Source organism: Crocodylus siamensis, chromosome 6 (genome assembly GCF_052110815.1).
Source record: "Crocodylus siamensis isolate JL-2025a chromosome 6, ASM5211081v1, whole genome shotgun sequence".
In the NCBI taxonomy this organism is placed as follows: Eukaryota; Metazoa; Chordata; order Crocodylia; family Crocodylidae; genus Crocodylus; species Crocodylus siamensis.
The window spans coordinates 48,805,672-48,827,283 of NC_143400.1; the positions used below are offsets into that span (position 1 = coordinate 48,805,672).

The 21,612-nt window shown below is 45.9% G+C and overlaps 1 protein-coding gene across 1 annotated transcript in view; it reads right to left on the reverse strand.

Annotated features, from left to right (window-relative positions):
- Nucleotides 1–724: 724 nt before the first annotated feature.
- The window catches only part of LOC149862764 (cytosolic phospholipase A2 gamma-like), a 127,968-nt gene continuing 107,080 nt past the window's right edge, over nt 725–21,612 (reverse strand). Inside the window, exons 6-10 of the mRNA XM_090051205.1 lie at nt 12,791–12,931; nt 11,452–11,505; nt 9,548–9,613; nt 2,296–2,464; nt 725–857 (exon numbers count right to left, since the gene is read on the reverse strand). Coding sequence (XP_089907331.1) covers nt 2,445–2,464; nt 9,548–9,613; nt 11,452–11,505; nt 12,791–12,931 — 281 coding nt within the window. The 3' untranslated portion in view covers nt 725–857; nt 2,296–2,444. The remainder of the gene's footprint in view (nt 858–2,295; nt 2,465–9,547; nt 9,614–11,451; nt 11,506–12,790; nt 12,932–21,612) is intronic.

The window sequence follows — 21,612 nt, forward strand, 5'->3', positions numbered from 1 at the left end:
ATATTCACTACACGAAAGAAAACAGGATTGAGAAGTGCAGGCATCACACATACCTCAGGAAAAAAACACACTGGATATTAACAAGCAGTATACATTACCAAAAAAAAAAAAAAGAGAGAGAGAGAGAGGGAGAGAAAATCGAAATCTAAAATTGCTCCACTTTTGCTAGTGGTATAAGGAAGATAAGATAATAGCCCCACATGTCTTGCTTACAGATGGACACACACTTTCCTTTTCCTAGTAACCTTCCCTTTACAAACTGGAAGAACCCGCAATATTGGAAAGAGTAATATTGGAAACACATTTGTTCTCTTCAAGGTAGCTATAAGATCTTGATTCTGTGCCATAAATTTCCATTTGACAGCTTTACTATATAAGCATTTATAAGCCAACACATCTGTCCATCTAGCTATGTATGTATATGCATATTGAAATGTGTGAATATGTATTCATCATACAAAATCTATCAGCTCCAATTATTGATTCTATCTTTATCAGTAGTTATGTTTGTATGTTGTATGTATCTATGAATTTGAGTTCTTCCTTACTTGTTACATTTAAATTTTAAAACTCCATAACACAGACACATAGAACTGGAAGAGGGGCCTTAGGCCATTAAGTCTTAAACATACAGTAAAGTAGCAAATGAGCTATTCATGGATGTGGGAAGATTTGCTGCCCTACATTAAACACAAGTGTTTTTGTTACGGCTTGGTAGATGAAGCCACAACCTGCTTGATTTCCTTCAAAATCTTCTGTGCATTGTTAGTCACGTTCATTTTTGCTACTTTGAGGAGCTCTTGGATGTCTTCCTTTGGGTAGGATGAAGTCAAGGTAGAATATTTCAGCAATTTTACCTACAAATAAATAAAAAATATGTGTGGATAAGTACAAAAGAAAGAAAAATATTCTTTTAGCATTCAAGAAAGTGTTGGTCATTTCGGTGGACAAAGAAAGTGTCATGATTATATTGGACTAATTTCCCAAAAGCAAATTTTAAAAAATCAAACAAACAAAAATGATATGAAGGACTAAATTTGAATGCCCAAGTGGCTTGTACATATCTGCAAGCTGCAACTTTTAGCACTTACACAACTGGTTTGTATTTCCACTTGTGTTGGAACAGGAGTGTTCTGATATACAAATTCATGCTGGAAGTAAAAAGTGGGGTGGTAATGGGCCCTCTCATGTTTTAACCCAAAGATAAGAATACTTGTCCACAGAGTAGAAAACAGTGTCAACCTATAGCTCAGCAATCCACTTTGCCTGCCCCAACATGGGACAGATATTAGAAAAAAGCACTCTCCAGTCTTCCTCATGAAGCTGGCCTACTGGACCATCAGAAAGAGAAGATGCATGGAGCCAAAGGTGGGGGCTTAGTGAAATAAATACCATTCTGGATAACCAGACCCTCTGTTCTGGCCCTAACCTTAATGGCTTTTCTGAACCTGCTACTGGATAAACAGCAGTAGAATAATATCTAGCCCTACTGGGGACAGGCATCTAGAACCTGGGCCTCCTGCTCTGTGGGCAGATGTTTAACTACTAGGCAAAAAAGGTTGTATCAAGCTCCAACTAAACATGGATTTTTGATGCATACTGGTGTCTGGGCAGCCATGTGCCTGCACAGCCCATGCACAGCCTATGCTTGGAGAGAGAACAAAGGGTAAATATTGCTACATAGAATCCAAGCTGTGCATAAATGTCAAAAACTGTGGTAACGTGACTGTGAAGGAGTCTCAAAGGTCCTCAAATATCCTGCTTTAGGCAAAGATACTGCCCACTTCCTCTTAGACTATTTTGGTTTTTTATAATTTTCTCATGGTAAGTCTCTTCCCTCTTTAGTTCTGGCACAGGCAGGGCTGTCCCTGGGGAGGGGTGAATTGAGGTGACCACGCCAGGCCCTACCTTTTTGGGGGCCCGCGGAGCTGGGTGGAGCGGCCGCAGAAACTCCGCGCTGCCACCGCTTGGTTCATGTCCAGCCACTCACTACCCCCTCCTCCTGCTGCTGGCACTGCTGATTGCGGCGGCAGCTTCTTTGGGTCCAGGGCACATGGGATCAGAGGGGAGGAGGGGCCCCACATGGGTTGATTTGCCCTGGGCCCCACACCATGCTCAGGTCAGCTCTGGGCATGGGTCTGTGCCTAAGATAGGGCATAACCTGGATTAAACCTGCTTTGATTGTTCATATCCATCTTGTGTTCCTATGTTCATTCCCACCGGTACTGCTCAAGATATAGCCTGGTTAAATTAAAAGTGTTGAGGAGATGTTTTAAGAAGCATAAAGTAAGTTACCAGGACAGCTGACATTGTTGAAGAGTGGGAAGTGCATAACAGTAGGCACATTAACGCCTGTGAAGATGTAGCAGTCAGATGGGTTATCAATATCCTTCAGTTTTTCTTCATCTACTTTGGGAAAGGGGATCTTGTTTGCCTGGCAATATTTAACTGTTTTCTTGATGGTCTGTAAAAGAAGGAAATGGCAACATTTTCCCTTAGGTTAGGTCTACAAGCAAAGGCAATGTATCCCACACCTTCCCCCAGACACAGCCATAATCGTTCTTACTAGATGTATTTGTACAAAACTCTACTAATCATAACCTAATGTAAAAAAATGACAGTTTTCAAATAGGGTACCTCTAAAGGAGCTGACTAAGTAGAGAAATCTCTGTAGAAGCCACAAACTCTCATACTGAAGTATTTTATTGTAAACATCTTTGTGTAACAACTAGGGGTGTGAGAAACGGGCTGTATTCGATTCAGAATTGGATTCGTCCCAAATTGGGGACAGTGATTTGATTAATTGATTCATATCACTGGCCCTGATTCAATTTGGCTGAATCCTGATTTGAAGATGTGATGCTGATTCAGAGAATCAGTGATTCGGCCATAGACATAGATGCTAGGGAAAGAGAAGAAAGAGTGCTGGGGTCAGATGACCCCAGCCAGTTGTCTATCCAGCCTTCCCTTAAAGACCTCCAAGGCAGGGGAGAGCACCACTTCCCTTGGAAGCCCATTACAAGTTTTGGCCACCCTTACTGTGAAGATTTTTTCCTGATATCTAGCCTACATCTTCTCTCTGTCAGTTTGTGACCCTTGTTCCTTGTTACCTCAAGAGGTGCCCTAGTGAACAGAGCCTCTCCAATCCCTTGCTGCATCCTCCTAATGAATTTGTAGGCAGCCACAAGATCACCTCTCATCCTTCTCTTGTGGAGGCTGAAGAGGTCCAGGTCCCTCAGTTTCTCCTCACAGGGCTTGTCCTGTAATCTTCTAACCATATGAAAGGCCCTCCTCTGGACCCTGTCTATCAACATCCTTCTTGAAGTACAGCACCCAAAACTGGAAGCAGTACTCCAACTGCAGTCTGACCAATGCTGCATACAGGGGAAGTATCACCTCCTTTGTTCTATTTGTCATGCATCTGCTGATGTGTGATAAAGTGCGGTTAGCTTTGCTGATGATTTCGTCACACTCATGATTCATGTTCATCTTGGAGTTCACTATGACTCCAAGATCCCTTTCCACTTCTGTGCTGCTGAGAGGGCCACTTCCCAGCCAGTAGGTGTGCTGGAACTTTTTGCACCCTAGGTGCAGCACTCTGCACTTGTCCTTGTTGTACTGCATGCTATTGTGAACTGCCCACTTTTCTAACCTGTCCAGGTCTGCCTGCGATTATTCCTTACCCTCCGGAGTGTGCACTTCACCCCACAGTTTAATATCATCCATAAACTTGGACAGTGTACACTTCACAACCACATCCAAGTCACTGATGAAGATATTGAAGAATACAGATCATAGTTTCATAGTTAGTAGGGTCGGAAGAGACCTAAGCAGATCATCAAGTCTGACCCCCTGCCATGGGCAGGAAAGAGTACTGGGGTCAAATGACCCTGGCAAGGTGTTCATCCATCCTCCTTTTAAAGACCCCCAGGGTAGGAGCCAGCACCACTTCTCTTGGAAATTGGTTCCAGATCCTAGCCACCCTGACAGTGAAGTACTGCCTCCTGATATCTAGTCTGAATCTACCCTCTGCCAGCTTGTGACCATTATTTCTTGTCACTCTTGGCATTTGGATGCCATCCTGTTAGCCTACATCTCAACAGGGGCACACTGTTAGCTCATGTTCAGCTTGTTGTCCACTATAACCCTGAAGTCCTTTTCTGGAGAGCTGCTGCTTAGCTAGTTGGTCCCCAGCCTGTACCAGAACATGGGATTGTTCTGTTGTAAGTGTAGGACTTTGCCCTTATTGCCTCATGGACTTCTTTTGAGACAGAGGTAAGCAGCCAATCCTCCAACTTGCTGAGGTATCTCTGGATCATAGCCCTACCCTTTAGTGTATCTACTATTCCCCACAACATGTAATCTGCAAACTTCCTGAGGGTTCACTCCACTCCATTGTCCAAGTTGTTGATGAAGATATTAAGCAAAACTGGCCCTAGGACCAACACCTGGGGCACTCGACTTGATACAGGCTGAAAACTAGATATCAAGCCATTAATTACTACCCTTTGAACTTGATGGTTCAACCAGGTTTCCATCCACCTTATAGTCCATTCAATCAACCTGTACTTCCTTAACTTGTTTGCAAGAATGCTGTAGAAGATAGTATCAAAAGCCTCACAGAAGTCAAGGTATACTATATCCACTGTTCTCGCTTCCTCCACAGAGCCAGTCATCTCATCATAGAAGGCAATCAAGTTGGTCAGGCATGAGTTGCCCTTGGTGAATCCATGCTGACTGTTCCTAATCACCTTTGTCTTCTCTAAGTGCTTAGACATGGATTGAGTTAGCACGGAGTTCGCGCAGGGGAGGGCGTGGGAAGGCACGGGACCCTGCCTGCGACCCCCCCAGAGTAGTCAGCCCCAGCCGTAGCCAGCCTACCAGAGGCATGACACGGATGGGCACGCGCCGCACCCCGAGGGTCCCCTCGGGCTCTGCGGCCCCTCCACTGGGCACCTCAGAGACGGCCACCCAGACGGAGCCCATGGTTCCCGGCTCCACGCAGACGGAGCCCCTGGCTCTTGGCTGCGGGGACTGCCTGTCCCTTTTTCAGGCTCTGGGGCCCGGGAGCATGGCCACCTCCCCTTGCGGGGTCTGCTCCCTCCTGGGGTCTCTGGCGCGCCAGCTGGAGGAGCTCCAGGCCATAGTCCAGAGTCTGTGTGCCATCAGGGACTGCAAGCAGGAGATAGACTCCTACTGCCAGGCCCTTCTCCCCGGGGAGCCGCAGGGGAGAGCTCCGTCTCCCTCTGCGACTAAGGAGGACTCTGGGACTTCCCGCTCTGCCCAGTCAGGGGCATGGACCAAGGTGGTCAAGGGCCCCAAGGCCTGCCGCACCAAGACCCCTGCCCCGCCGGAGCTTAGCAACAGGTTCACACCTCTTGCAGCCCCAGCAGACCCCACGCAGTTGCCAGCTCCTGCAGGCAACCCAGGCTCAACCGCAGCTACTGGCCCCGCTCTCCCCAAGACAAAGCGTAAGGTGTTTGTTGTGGGAGACTCCATCCTGCGGGGCACTGAGGGGGCAATCTGCCGCCCCGACCCCTTAGCCCGGGAAGTCTGCTGCTTCCCGGGGGCCTGCATCCGAGACATTGTGGAGAGGATCCCGCAGCTCCTCCGGCCTACAGACCACTACCTCATGCTCCTGATTCATGTGGGCACCAATGACACGGCTCGGAGCACCCCCAGCCAGGTCATGAGGCGCTACAGGGAGTTGGGAGCGGGACTTAGGGGTCTGGGAGCTCAGGTGGTGTTTTCGTCGATCCTCCCAGTCTCGGGCTATGGGCTGAGGAGGGAGAGGAGGATCCATGCGGTGAACCAAAGACTGCGGCGCTGGTGTTATCAGGAAGGCTTTGGCTTCCATGACCACAGCCCGCTCTTTGGAGAGAAAGGCAGTGAGCTGCTGGGAAGAGATGGCCTCCACCTCTCTCCCCTGGGGAGGAGGCTCTTCTCAGCCAGGCTGGCTGACCTGCTCCACTGGGCTTTAAACTAAGCCCGCTGGGGGATGGGGGGACTACTGCCCCTGCTGGCCTGCTGAACGGCCCTTGCAAAGCCAGCGGACCAAGGCACTTAAAGGGGCACTTAAGGGAGCCCACCCCTGCCCCAGCCCTGGCACAATCTGTGGGCAAGGCAAGAGCCCCTAAGGGCACACTTGCCTGCCTGTACACTAATGCCAGGAGCCTGGGCAACAAGCAAGACGAGCTCGTCCTCCTGCTCAGTGCAAAGAAATATGATGTCATTGGGATAATGGAGACCTGGTGGGACTCCACCCATGACTGGACCACGGGTATAGAGGGCTATACCCCGTACAGGAGGGATCATGTTGACAAAAGGGGTGGGGGTGTAGCTCTCTATGTGAAGGAAAGCTACATGTCCCTGCAAGCTGATGTTGGCGACCGGCATGGACAGCTAGAGACCCTCTGGGTAAAAATTCGTGGGGAATTCGGCACAGGGGACACAACGGTGGGAGTCTACTACAGACCTCCCACTCAAAGTCCCAAGCTTGACCAGGAGTTCACCCAGGAACTGACTGAGGCCGCTTGCTCCAGGACCTTGGTTGTCATGGGTGACTTCAATTACCCGGACATCTCGTGGGAAGATCACTCAGCTAAATCTGAGCGGGCGCAAAGCTTTCTCTCGTGCGTGGATGACCTCTACCTGACTCAAGAAGTCTATGGGCCAACGAGAGGCAAAGCGCTGCTTGACCTGCTCCTGGCTACGGGGGACGACCTAATCGGCAACCTAGTGATTGAGGGGAAGTTGGGTGACAGCGACCACGAGCTGATCACCTTCACCATCCGCCGTAAAGCTGGCAAGTCAGTCAGCAACACAGAAGGCCTTGACTTCAGAAAAGCCAACTTTGACAAGCTCAAGAGGCTAGTCAGTCAGGCCCTCAGGGACCATGACCCCAGGGAGTTGGGAGTTCAAGAAGAGTGGTTGCTTCTCAAGGAAGCGATCCTCAGTGCACAAGCTAAATCTATTCCAACACGGAGGAAAGGCAGCAAGAAGGTACAGCAGCCCCCCGGCTCTCCAGAGACCTAGCGGACCTACTGTGGCTAAAAAGGAAAGCCTACAAAGGATGGAGGATGGGATTCACCTCCAAGGAGGATTACTCCGTGCTGGTCCAGTCCTGCAGGAAGCAAACCAGGAAAGCCAAGGCTGCAACTGAATTCCAACTAGCTTCAGGCATCAAGGACAACAAAAAGTCCTTTTTCAGATATGTGGGGAGCCGGAGGAAAAGCAAGGGCAATGTTGGACCCCTCCTAAGCCAGATGGGGCAATTGACAACTGACGCACAGGGAAAAGCCAATCTACTAAATAGGTACTTTGCGTCAGTCTTTCATCAGTCACACGGGATGCCCATGCCTGCTATGGGACAGGGAAATCTGGGTGAGGGGGATCCCCTACCCTCCATCAATGCTGACCTCATGAAGGAACACCTTGAGAAGCTGGATACCGTCAAGTCAGCTGGCCCTGACAACCTGCACCCCAGGGTACTCAAGGAGCTGGCGAGCGTCATAGCCCAGCCCCTGGCACGGATCTTTGAAAACTCCTGGCGCTCTGGTGTAGTGCCCGAAGACTGGAAGAAGGCCAATGTGGTGCCGATCTTCAAGAAAGGGAGGAGAGTGGATCTGGCTAACTACAGGCCCATTAGCCTGACTTCTATCCTGGGGAAGATCTTAGAAAAGTTTATTAAGGAGGCCATCCTTGAGGGACTGGCCCAGGATAACATTCTAAGGGACAGCCAGCATGGGTTTGTTGCGGGTAGGTCTTGTTTGACCAATCTCATTTCCTTTTATGACCAGGTGACCTATCACCTGGACAAGGGAGAACAGATTGATGTCATATATCTTGACTTCAAAAAAGCTTTTGATCTGGTATCCCACAAACTGCCCAGTTGTGGCTTTGGCTCCACCACGATCCGCTGTCTGGGAAATTGGCTTCGTGGTCGGACCCAGAGGGTTGTGATTGATGGCAGTCACTCATCGTGGTGCCCTGTGACAAGTGGGGTCCCTCAAGGCTCTGTCCTGGGACACATACTGTTCAACATATTCATTAACGATGTGGACATTGGAATCAGGAGTGGACTGGCCAAGTTCGCCGATGACACCAAACTTTGGGGCAAAGCATCCATGCCAGAAGACAGGCAGGTGATCCAGGCTGACCTGGACAAGCTCAGCAAATGGGCAGATGAGAACCTGATGCTGTTCAACACCGAAAAATGCAAGGTTCTCCACCTTGGGAGGAAAAACCTGCAGCACCCTTATAGGCTCGGCAGTCCTATGTTGGTTAGCACTACAGAAGAAAAAGACTTGGGGGCCATCATTGACCACAAGATGAACATGAGCCTCCAATGCGATGCTGCGGCTAGTAAAGCGACCAAAATGCTGGCGTGCATCCATAGATGCTTCTCAAGCAAATCCCGGGACGTCATTCTCCCCTTGTACTCGGCCTTAGTGAGGCCGCAGCTGGAGTACTGTGTCCAGTTTTGGGCTCCACAATTCAAAAAGGATGTGGAGAAGCTTGAGAGAGTCCAGAGGAGAGCCACGCGCATGATCAGAGGTCAGGAAAAGAGATGGGCCATGGGACTCTTTAGCTCTTTAGCCTGGAAAAGTGCAGGCTCAGGCGTGATCTGATGGCCTGATAAGTTTATCAGGGGTGACCACCAGGATCTGGGGGAACGTCTGTTCACCAGAGTGCCCCATGGGATGACGAGGTTGAACGGTGACAAACTCCTGCAAGACCATTTCAGGCTGGACATAAAGAAGAATTTCTTTACTGTCCGAGCCCCCAAGGTCTGGAACAGTCTGCCATCGGAGGTGGTTCAAGCGCCTACATTGAACACCTTCAAGAGTAAATTGGATGCTTATCTTGCTGGGATCCTATGACCCCAGCTGACTTCCTGCCCTTTGGGCAGGGGGCTGGACTCGATGATCTCCCGAGGTCCCTTCCAGCCCTAATGTCTATGAAATCTATGATTCCTTGAGGAACAGCTCCATTATTTTTGCCAGGGACTGAGGTGAAGCTGACTAGTCTATAGCTCCCCAGATCCTCCTTTTGCCCTTTCTTAAAGGTGGGTATTATATTTGCCCTTTTGCAATCATCTGGGACCCCTCCTGACCACCATGAGTTTTCAAAGATAATGGCCAGGAGCTCAATGATCACATCTGCCAACCCTCTCAGCACCCCCAGGTGCATTGTATCTGGCCCCAAAAACTTGTACATATCAAGCTTTTCTAAATAGTCCATAAAATTTTCCTTCAACACTGTTGGCTGCTCACCTCTTCCCCAAAGTGCTGCCAGGTGCAGTAATTTGGTATCTGACCAAGTTAGACCTGTGGATTCTGGCTGCTTGTCTCTGTTTATGCACACCCTTCCATCCTCTTCTCTCCCACACTGCAGCTGCCTGGAGCCCGTGCCTGGGATGCCTATATTTGTGGTGGGCTAAGCCCCCTTAGCCCTGGAATTCCACTGCCTATGAGGACACTAGATTAAAAATAAAGCATGACAAAAAAGGCTGTATTCTACACTGTGTAATGATATAGCAACTTACCAGGATTTGGTGAAACATGATCTTTTTCTTTCTCCCCTAATTCTTTAAAGAATTCAGTCAGACTATCTATGGGGAGATAACAATAGTTATTTTCTTTACTAGTCATAGCCAATATAATTAATGATAACAACATTTTGGGGAGGGGATATTAAGCCTCTCTCTTCGGTTATTAAGCCAAACTCTAGTCATCTCAGAAAAGGATGGGAGCTAAGGCACATTGTTTCATCCGTCTACAGTGTAGCATAACCATACATCCTATTTTCACTGGAACAGTCCCTTTTAAATATCTGTCCTGCGCATTCATCAGTCTGGCCAAATGAGCACATTTGTCCCATTTTCAGTGGAACATCCAGGATACATGTTGAAAGCCCCTCTCATCCTCTCCCCTGTTCCTCTTCCACTCCTGTTGTCCTGTGCCTCACATTGTCTCCTCTACTCCACAACATGCTCAGCTGAAACTAGAACTGGGAGGCAGATGAGTGTGCCAGAGAGCAGAGGGAAAACAGTGCTCCATTCTAAGACCAAGGAAATATGGTCCCTGTACTATTATGGAATTCTTACACATGTCTAAGAAGCATATTGTCCTGGACATTACCCGAGACAGGATACTAGAATAAATGGACCTCAGGCTCTGGTCCAATGAGGCTATTCTTATGTTCCTAAGATATTTATTGAAAGCCACAGGGTTTAAAGAAGCTCCATTCAGCTTACAAAGTCATAAAACATGTCCATTGTCCTGCAGGGCACAACTATTGTAAGTCTCCTTCTAGTCATCTATGTCTTTGGCAATTTTCTCTTACACAGTGTTGGAAATCTATGCCTTCGTCAAGATGGCTAAAATGTTCCTCCAAACCAGTTCTTTCTCCTCTTCTCCTATATTGCCATGGCTTCCTTCTTCCAGGCCTCAAGTTCATGAACCTCTCCTTGCAGCCTGCCAGACTTCAGCCCTTCATCTTCTCCTTCACACATATCAATTTGAATTTAACAGATGCTTCTCTGTATGCTTTCCCTTGCAGGTCACAAGCAGATCAAACTTCTCTTTGTGAACAATGTCCTCCACAGCTGCACCCTGATCTACAAGGTGGGTCATGTCTCTCCTGCCTATCATCCTCCAGTCAAGCTAATTGCTGGATACATAGACACCGAGTACGTGAGGGCCTGAGGACCTGTTTTCCTTTTGGTCCCAGAATTATTGTATTTTTGGATTCCCACTGACCCAATTTGTACAGGAATGGATGCATCATGCCCATATCTTATTTGTACATTGGTGGTTAGGCAAGTCCACAAATCTCCTCAGTGGGAATATCTACATGTGAATTTAAGCATGCCTAAATTTAATGTGTATTAGCTTAATGCATCTTAAGTGGGTTTGGAAGGCATCTACACATGCAGGCATTAAGATGCATTAACATTGTTTGTGTGGACTGACTGGGAACTAAAGTTAGTCTCCAGTCAGTCCATAAACACAGTGATAATGTGCTTTAACATATCTACATGTTTGTGAATACATTTTAACTAATTGTGCCTAAATTTGATACCTGCATTTGCTAGTAACAAATATAGGTGCAAATTTAGGCCATTTTAAATGTGCATTAAGGGTGTGCACATGTAGACAGGCAGTCTTAATGCACATTAACTTAGGCTACTGTGAATTAAAGCATCATATGTAGACATGCCCAGTGTGGGAGGTAGACTTGAAATCTAGGTCTCCAGCTATGCTGAGAAAATCCTCTAAGCAGAAGGATTTTGAATAGGAGGCAAATGTTCCACTTGTCAGTTCAGGTACTTTGATGTAAATTGAACCGGAGGATGGAATGATTTCTATGGGACCTTTATTCTAAGGAACTTGTTGAAATTGAGGGATTAGATACCTTCAGTGCCAATAGAATACAAATTTTGAATACCTTGTAATGCTTTTTTAATTTCCTCTATGTTTCCAAGTGCACTTCCCCGTAAGCCTGAAATTAGAACATGTAATTATAGTACCCATTTTACAGAAGAGTCAATGAAAATCAGTAACATTGCCCTTAATCAGGTAACTACATTGAACTGAACGTGGAGACTGAGTTGAAAGGATACATGTCAAATGTCTAAACTTCATAACATAGATTGTCAGTCCGGGGTCAGTAGGGCACTCTTAAAGCTTTAGGTTATTCAGCCATCAGAGGGAAATGAAGAGCTAGAGTATTTTATTGTCATTTTTATACATATTTTATTACTTAAGGATTCACCATTTATGTATCTAACTAGTCTCTTAGTGAAACTGGTACTCAAGTTTCTAATGTAATTTATACACACAAAGAATCCTAAAAATTATAAAAAGCATTAGTAAGCTTTCAAAGTCAAGAAAATTTTATCTGTGTAACAAGAAACCCCTTCTCCTGTTACTAGTAAGTCCAGAGAGGTCAGACAATCCAAGGCAGCAGTGCAGGTGGAGTGAACCTGGCACTGATAAAAGCAGTAACAAGCAGCAGGCCTCATCAGGTGAACAGAAGTAGGTGGGGTTAAGGGGATTTAAACCCAGCCAAGGATAAATCAAGACAGGTAGGGGAGAGAGAAAAGAGGGGTGTGGGTATGTATGTGGGTGACAGTGATGGTGACCCAAGGGAATGGGAGAGGAAGCACCAGACAGGTATAGGCTGCTTTGATTAAGTGGAAGACTTTGTATTCTGTTTTCAGGGCACACCTTTTGTACCTTTTTGGTTTATTGTTTGATTTAATTTGGACTTGTGAACCAGAGGAATGGGTTGTGACCACAGGCGAGGAAGAGGCTGAATATTGGGGATCAGGGGGCTCCTGTTTGTTTTGACATAGGAGCTAAAGAAGACCCTAGCTCTTAGAGCTGGAATTATAAAAAGGTGTGAGTTGAAGCCCAAAAGCTGAGGTCCTTGATAATGGGCCAATGTTAGTGTGGCCAGGGAGAAAAAGGAGCCTGGATTTTAATAGCTGAACCCTGACAAGACCTCAGAAAACCCACAGGGACAACCCCATGAAGGCAGAAACCCATGCATGGGTACGCAGGGGCAGGACATGAATAAGGCGGCATGCCTGCTGTTGATGGCCAGGCAGCTTGTGGAGCTACTGCCAGTCCTAGGACTTCCTTCTTTCTCCCATTATCTACTAACATCAAAGTCATGGCAGGTGAGTAACAGAGGCATAGAAGGCTGGGAGAGAGTAGTAGCAAAGCAGCATGGCTTCTACAGATAGTTACAACTAGCACATTACAGAACTTTAGGCACTCACCTTCCAAGTAGCAGATGGTTTTCTCCTTTTTCTTTACTTTTAACTCCCCATTTTCAAAGTCACTTCCAAATAGACTGGTATTTATAAATGCTCCCACAGCAGGATAGCCAACTTCATGAGGGGTAAATTCAAGCCAGGTCTCTGTGGGGGGTGTGGAAAGTACTTGAAAAAGAAACTGCTAGAAAATAAATAATGTCCCCTTCATAAGAGATTGGCAAGAGGTGTCCAGCTTTAAGGGGAATAGGAAATTTACTCCAGAAATGACCACATTGATAAAGCAACTCTCCACCTCCATTTTCAAACCCTGCCCTTGAACCACAGTGTGAAGTTGAAACTTTTTCTCCCCTGATAGGCTCATCACAGTTCTATCCCTGCCTATATCAGATCTCAAACCTCACTGCTCCCTCCTCACATTCAGAGCTTCACACTTAAGTGACAGTTTCTTTCTCCCATGCCAGATACAATGCCTGCTTCCATAATGGCTATTCTACCTGGACTCCTAGTCCTAAATCAGAAAGGGGTAGAATTAAAAATATCATTGATGCACTTCTGTCCATGATTCAGGCCTTACATCTGCAGGAACAATACTAAAAGTTAATTCTAATTACTAGTGGTTTAGGAGATATAATGAACAGGAACTCTACCTAAAAGCCTCTGTACTAGCAGAAAGAGACAGACCCTTCTGATGCCCAGAGGGATTGTGGGTGGATGATGTATAGGCATGCACTGATTTCATTGCTTGTAACTAGATGTTACCTGGGATGCTTTCTTGTCCTTTGTTCAATCTTTCATTATCTGCAGCAGCATAGATAGGATAAGGGTTTTTCCCACTTTCTAAGGACGTCTCTTATTCAGATAACCCACTTTCATCAAACTGGTAAGAGAACAGATTTATTTGTACAGGAAAATAAAGCCTTTGTTTCAGTAATATAGATTTCAGTTGACCTGGTTGGAAAATAAGCTGTTTTTCTCCAAAGTAAAAGAAAAGAGAAAAAAAAAAATCATCTAAATCGAATTTTCCTTAAAATCATTCATAATTTCATTGCAAAACTGAAAATATATTAATTGAGTTTGTTTTTAATTTTGTGATTATTTTTGAACAATAGAGAATTAAATTAATTGGCTATGAAATTTTTAAAACACGTCAGTTGCTGAATATGAACAAAATGTTTATTTTCAGATTTTAAAGACGTGTCTTTCTTTTTCCTTTTTAAACAAACATCAACACATGTTGACAAAAGTGGGTGTTTTCCACATTCAGAAAAAAAAAACATTTTCCATTGAAAATATTTGATAATAACTTTCGGTAAGTTTCTAATTGGTAGCTTTGTATTAAAGTCCTCTACATCTCAGTCCTCTGCTTATGCTGTATCTTTTTAGACACTTAAAGCAACATTCTATTTCACCTACATGGTGGCATCTAGGTGGATTTGGTGTGATTCGAGTCTATTCTGCTCAAGTCCCTGAAACTCTATTAATGCATTTTTGTAATAAACTGATATATTGTCCTTAAGAGTCATTCACAAAAAACAATATAAATAAATAAATAAACAAAACCAGCAAGAGGGAGGAAAACCCACATTTTGCCTTAACTGTTTTTGTTTGTTTTGTTTTCCAGGAACACTAGCAGTGTAGAATAGGATCATCATTAAGTGCCTAAGTCAACTTAGATGTGTAACAGGTGCAATAGGATTTGGCCCTTGGTCTTCAGCCCTACATTTAATGGAGTCGATAGCACCAATGCAGAAGCTAAACAACATGCACCTCTTTACATGAGGTCTGTATATGGCACTTTGAAGACAGGGATTAAAACCAGGAATGTATTTGACTTAGTGCCTCACTTATTTTTGGATTTTACTACTTTCTGTTACCTTGGGTGCAATCATTTAATATCTATTTTATATAGACTTCTGAACACTTTCATTTATCTGTATATTTATTTATAGATGTAGAGTAGGATGGATAGATATATATATAGAGAGAGAAAGATCTCTCTCTCTCTCTCTCTCTCTCTCTCTCTATATATATATATATATATATATCTGAGATATATTCTGTATCTATAACTTCCTATATATCGCTATATATTATTCTATATAGAATTTTATCTATCTAGATATATAGATATCAATATTGATAGTGCTCTCTCTCTCTCTATATATATATAAATAAATATATAGATAAATGAAAGTGTTCAGAAGTCTATATAAAATATATATATATATATAGAGAGAGAGAGAGAGAGCACTATCAATATTGATATTTATATATCTAGATAGATAAAATTCTATATAGAATAATATATAGAGATATATAGGAAGTTGTAGATATAGAATTATATATATATAGAGAGAGAGAGAGAGAGAGAGTTGTTATTCTATTCCCTTCCAGATTGTCTAAATGTACAGTTTGTTATCTACATGGCTTTTAGGTTCTCTAAGTGCCAAATGGCACTTATTTTTGGATCTCTATTCCTGAGTCCACAGCCCTGTGTGCAAGAATGACCACACATGAGTACATGGCCTAACAGATGGGACATGTGCAGTAGTAACTGGGACATTAGGTACACCCCTTGTGGACATGCAACAGCCTTAAGTACCTCGAAATGGAGTCATCCATTATCTATGAGTTCTGGATTCGGTAGTGTCCACCCATCCTTCCTCCCACCCCAATTACACAATGGCTGATGCACTCACCTGAGAAGCCAGAGGGGCTGCATTCTAGCCCTCTTCACACAACCCACAGGGGGCTTTGACCTTGGTCTATCTGACTTCTGAGCACAGCATGCTAACCACCATGACACAGGTCAACTATAAGTCATTGCCTTTTCTGCTGCTCACTTAGAAGCTGCCCACCTGGGCAGCCACAAGAGGGGAGTCTATGGAAGAAGCATTGAGAAGTGAGTGAGCTAGTGGGTGTGTGGCCCCATGAGGTGGCTGCCTTTCTGGAAGGAGTCTGAGACTAGAGCTATGCTCTCAGTGAGACAGAAGCTTCCTTTTCTTCTCCACTCATTTTAACTAATGACTATATTATTGGCTCATCTTCAAAAAGAGCTCCACAGAAAAGCAGTTAATGGTTAACTTACGGTATAATGTTTAGAGCGCTGTGCTGGAAAGGCAAAGAGACTTGAGGGCAAACTTATTCTGGGTGAGCTGACCCAGTCCTGTGACCAACTTCCCAGATGAGTATCCTATAGCCACAGAACTACTGGGGAGAAAAATGCAGTCTCACTCATATTCTGTTGCTGCCAGTGAAAATGCCCAGTCTGTGAACTTCTGTAGTCATCCATCTGCACAAGGCTACATAGCCAGGATTAGAATTCCAACCTTTTCATAAATGGCATTTCTGGTACATATATGACTAAGAATGCCATGTGGATGACCAAAAAGATGGCCACCTAGATGACCCGGAACAAATAGACTGCAGCTTAAAAATGGACCCTTTACATTTACATCAGTATAATTTGTATAGAAACAGAAGGGAGGGGGTATTTTTCCCCTGGCCTAAAATTAACTTTAATCATACTGGGGTTTTGAAACCCAAAGGCAGTTTTTAAACTCTTAGTCATAGAATGTACCACCCACCTTATGCAATATTTTATAGATAATAAAGGAAGCCCAGAAATCAGTCAGGGAGTAGTGTTCTTCCTTTGATGCCTCCATAACTGTGCTTATTGCTTTCTTTTTGTCCCAGGAGGATTCAACAAATGTCTGACACAGGTTTTTTTCCAAGTCCTGCAAGTGTTCTGTCCACTCCCTATCCTTGTACAGGTAGGACATGCACCTTTTGATGAGGGAATAGACATGGATGAATTAGAGAGGGCGGTGTGGGGTGGAGATTTCAGTTTTCCTTTTGCACACCTAAGCTGGGGAAGAGTGCTCCTGATCTAGTCAGTGTAAGTTCATTTCTTAATATTTTCCATGTGAAACCATGATCATTTCTATTCTAGTATTTATGGGTGGAGATATTGGCAAGGAAGATTTGAACTGGATCTATGAATAGTACCTAGCTTATAAACCATGTGTTAAGAAGAATAATACCCAAAGGCTATTGATTCTGCTAAGGGACACACACACTTATTCTTAATACAGTTGATGTGGACCTACCAGGTGGAACACACCATACAGGTACAAGATGGCATCCAGTAGACTCTGTTGCTTCATCTCCACTAATGTACCCTGTAAGGATATCATGGCCCACAGACCTCCACCTGATGCCAGCAAGGTAATATTTGGTATGTCACCCTGAAAGTAGGGAGATAAATTCAGTGAGCTAGAAATTCTGTACAATCTCAGTTATTCATAACTTTGTATTATTTCTTCCATTATATTCACAGCAAGGTCATACACAGGGTGCCATTTTTTATCTAGGATGATTCCTACAACTTATATTATTACACTTTTATATCATGGAGTATTCTATATGCATATATAACTAGTTACAGCTGGGCTGGACCCAGACCCTCAGCCATAAACATTCAAAAGAGCATGCACTGTAATTTCAACAGGGAATCATGTTCTGTGTCTGGCTTTGTACCTTTCAGAGTTTATTTAAAAAAAATCATCCCAGTAGTTTTCATGTCATTGTTCTAGCATTCAGATACTTGTCATACCTTCCCCCTGCTTTTTTCCCTTCCACTCCCTTTCCTTAGCCTTTTCCCTAATAAAAATAAGTAAAAACAAAAAAACAAACTCCCTTCTCCACCCCACAAATAGAAGTGTGTGTTTAATCGATCTCTGGGCTTAACTACAGAATTTACTTGGAGTACATGGTTTGAGGAAAAAGCTTTCCCACTCATTCATAAGGGAGGCACAAGTCCCGAAGTACACACTATGGTGTGTGTGTTCATGATTTGTTTTGTTTTGTTTTGTTTGAGGGGTATTTTTTAAATGAAGTGGCTGCAACTATATGCTATGTGGGTCCCTGATCAAGTCAGTGTATGTTTGATGTTCTCTGATATACCTATCACTTTGTATTCCTCAGGGGATTTACTCAGAGGAATGTCTAATCTCTTGTTGTGGATCATACTTAGGCACTGAGCCCAAGTCAGTTCTGGGCATGTGAAGAAATGGAAGTCTGAATGCTCAGGGAGATTTTACAGTTCAACATGGCAGTGTCTCATGAGTGTCAGTGCCTGCAGAGTCAGACTGCAGATGAACAGGGTGGTTTTTTTTAGATCACATGTTAGGATTTAGTTCCTTTATTCTGTCTAAATGCTGTTCCAGGTGTATAAGATCTTCAGGTTCTTATTATTTTAACTACTGGTGAAAGAGCTTGTGCTTTGGACAGTAAAGATATACTTAGCCCATGATGTTCCTGCCTATGTCACTGTAATTTGCTTTCCTGGCACTGGGAGAACACCTTTATGGGCCAGTCTCATAAAGGAATTTACCCCACTGTCCCAGCCATCCAGGATTTTTTTCATACACATGTCTAACAAGCTCCATTGTTCCCCTTAATGTTATAGGGAACAGAGATATACAGACATACCTGGTCACAGTGCATCCCAAGGCTTTCCAGACACTTCATCACTTTTGCCCTTCTGAGTCCAATGGCTGCTTTCTCACCCTCTGAGAGCTCATGGGAAAGACAGACGTTTTCATCAGCCTGTGGAAAGAAAAAAAAAAGTTGGGGGGAAGAAATTCATCTTCTCACCAAAAGCTTCCAGGGCATGGATGACCAGGGGATGTATACACAGGGCATAGTCTCCTAAAGGTTATCCAGGATTTACAATTATTATTTCTACTAGCAAATTGCCTGTCAAGAGTAATGGGGGGGGAGGAATTCAGCCTGTTCCACATCCCCCCCAACCCCTGCCACTCCTTGCCTGACCCTGCTCTTCCCCCCGCCCCCGCCATTTGGGGTCTGACCCTGCTCCCCTCTCCTCCCCTCCCCCTACTGCTTCAGATCTGGCCCCACACCACTTCACATCTGGCCTTGCTCCCCCTGCCCCCGCTGCTTTAGGTCTTACCCTGCTCCTCCTTCCCCCCATTGCTTTGGGTCCAACCCCATTCCTCCCCCTCCCTGCTGCTTTGTGTCTGATTCCACTCCCGGCACACTGCTTCGGGTCCCCCCCTACTCTCCCCCCAGTGCTTCGGGTCTGACTCCACTCCCCGCACCTACCTACCACTTCAGGTCTGACCCCATTCCCCCACCCCCAACGCTTTGATTCCACCCCTCTGCCACTTCAGCCCCAGCCCTGTTTCACCCCTCCACCACTTCAGGTCCAGCCCTCATACTTCAGGTCTGGCCCTGCTCCCCTCTTCCCCCAACCCTCTGCTTTGGGTCCCACCCCTGCTCCCTCCCATCCTCCCCTGCCACTTTGGCTACACCTGGCCTGCATCTCCCTACCTTCCCACTCCTCTTCTTCCCTCCCTCCCTGCCTGTCACTTCCCTCCCTGCCGGCTGTTCACTGGAGCAGTGGGAGGCGGGGAGCTCCCGCATTGTGATCCCCCATCTTCACACTTAGGCAGGGAGGTGGGGTTGAAGCCCTGCTGCTTGGGCATCTGGGGCATGTTCCCTGCCACCAAACTTCCCCAACAGTGGCACAAACTTGGGCCCACACAGCCTGAGGCCCCTAGCCAGGGGTATGCACAGTTGGCCCGAAGTGTTATTGATGGATGGACAGACTCACACACACACACATATAGACAGACTAAGCCTTTTATTATATTAGAACTATAACAGTTGCTTGTAAGCCTCCACAAAGATTAGAGACCCAGATCACCCAAGACACTGTACAGTCAGAGCTTAAAAGAGATCAAAGAGGCACGTGGGAAGAGGAAGGGAAGAAAAGACTATGCCTAATAATCTGCCTCTGCTGCCAGTTCTGGTGATAGACAGCAGGACTACCAAATGGACAGAGCATGTGTATGCCCACCCCCTTCTCATGGTCCAACAGCTTCAATACAGAGGCTGTTCCATTGAGCATGTAGTGAACTGAATGGATCAGCTGCTGAACAGACCATCTATATAGGTCTTCCACTGGCTGCCAGTTGGCCTTAGAAACCTTGCTCCACTCTGCAGAGGGAGAGTAATTCTACTAATAGGCTGGAAGCTCTTGGTGCCATAGAAGGGTTGAACATACACACACTCAGAATTATGCTGGCAAAATGTAGTGTAGATGAAGCCAAAGAGATGTGCTTATTCTCTCTAAGTTTTAGAAGAATAGGAAATCTGATTCATGTCCTTTTCAACAACTGCATTAGTCTCTTCCCTAATGTTGAGAGAAGATTGAAGCTCCACTTTAGAGCTTGACTCTTATCTCTGAAGCATGCAAAAGTCTTACTTGGGCGCATCCACACATGCAGGCATGTGTGCTTGCAGCAGCTCAAATAGAATTTGATGCAAATTTGAGCTGGAGCTTTTTGCCTCAGCGCACATGCTTGGTAAATTGTGCCACTTGGGGCAAAATAACCCTGTCTGGCTCCTCCCGGATCTGTAGCCTGGGGGAGCTAGAGCCCAGGGCCAGCACCTGTGCTGTCCCCAGAAGTATAAAAAGCCACCCTGTCCTGCCCCATCAGTACAAAAAGCTGCCCTGGCAAGTAGCTGAGGAGCTTCTGGGGCCCAGCTAATTGGTACCTGGGAACACTACCCTTTGGGCCAGCTGGACTGCTGAAGCAGCCCTGAGAGTTCCCTGCACCCTTTACCCACGGCAGCAGTCTGGGAATGGAGGCTGCTGCCTGGCTGTGACCTGCTGCACACCTGCCAGACCTAGATGGGGACTGCACAGCCAGCAGAGATGTCAGCCCCTATACATTTTGCTATCCCCCCACAGGAGTTACAGCCCTCCAACAGGGGTTACAGTCCACCACAGGTGTTACAGCCCCACCCCACAGGGTCCAAATGGCCCCTGCAGGGGCTACCCCGCACTGCAGGGCCCACATGCTGCAGTCCTGCTTGAGCCCCCAGCCCCCTGGATTGCTGCCCCACCTGGTCCCATCCCCCACCCTCGCCCAGTGCCTGGATTGCGGCCCCCCCCCCATGGATTGTAGCTCCCCAATGGCTTCCCACCCAGCCCCAGAACCCCCTCTCGCAGACCCCCCAATGGCTGCCCCACCTGCCCCCTCCCCCACTTGCACCCCCAGCCCCCAATGGATACCCTCTACCCCACCGCAGCCTCTGCCACTAAAAAAGCCTGTACTCACCCCAGGAGCAGGGGCTGGGTGGGCTCTGGGACCTCCTGTGCAGGAGGAGGGCTCCAGTGACCCCTGATGGCAGCTGGAATTGCCGGTGAGTGAGTACTGTTTTGGGGGGGCAGCCATGGGGGGCGGGTCTCGGGTGGCAGGCAAGGGATGGGGCTAGGATCAGGGGGACTCAGGGGTCAAATATGCAGCACGGGGAACATTTTCTCATTACCGCACATGCCCCTTGCAATGTCTCAAAGGAGTTTGAGATGCTGTAAGAGGTATGTGTGGGCTTGTCTGGACACACCCCTTATGTCCGAGACTTCACTTAAGTCTGGAATCAGACTTCAGAGAGATTGAGGCCTTAACAAAAATTCCTTTCAGATGAAAATTGATCCCATGCCTTGTTCAGGAAAACATTGCCAAAAAAAGGAAGCTAAGTAGTATAAATGAGAGAGAGTAAAAGAGAGACCACAAGCTGTTTTTCATTTCTGCAACTTCCTGTATTAGTACTGTGCAAAACATAAAGCTGCTGACTCCTGATTACAATTCATAGAAATGCCAGAAAAAAAGCAGAAGTCATGAGAGTTTTCCACCTGCTCAAAGACCACCCTTCATATGCTAGATAATATGGTTGTATGGTTACAGAGATCCATAGCATAAGCTATTCTGGGAACTAAATAGCAACCAGGAGTC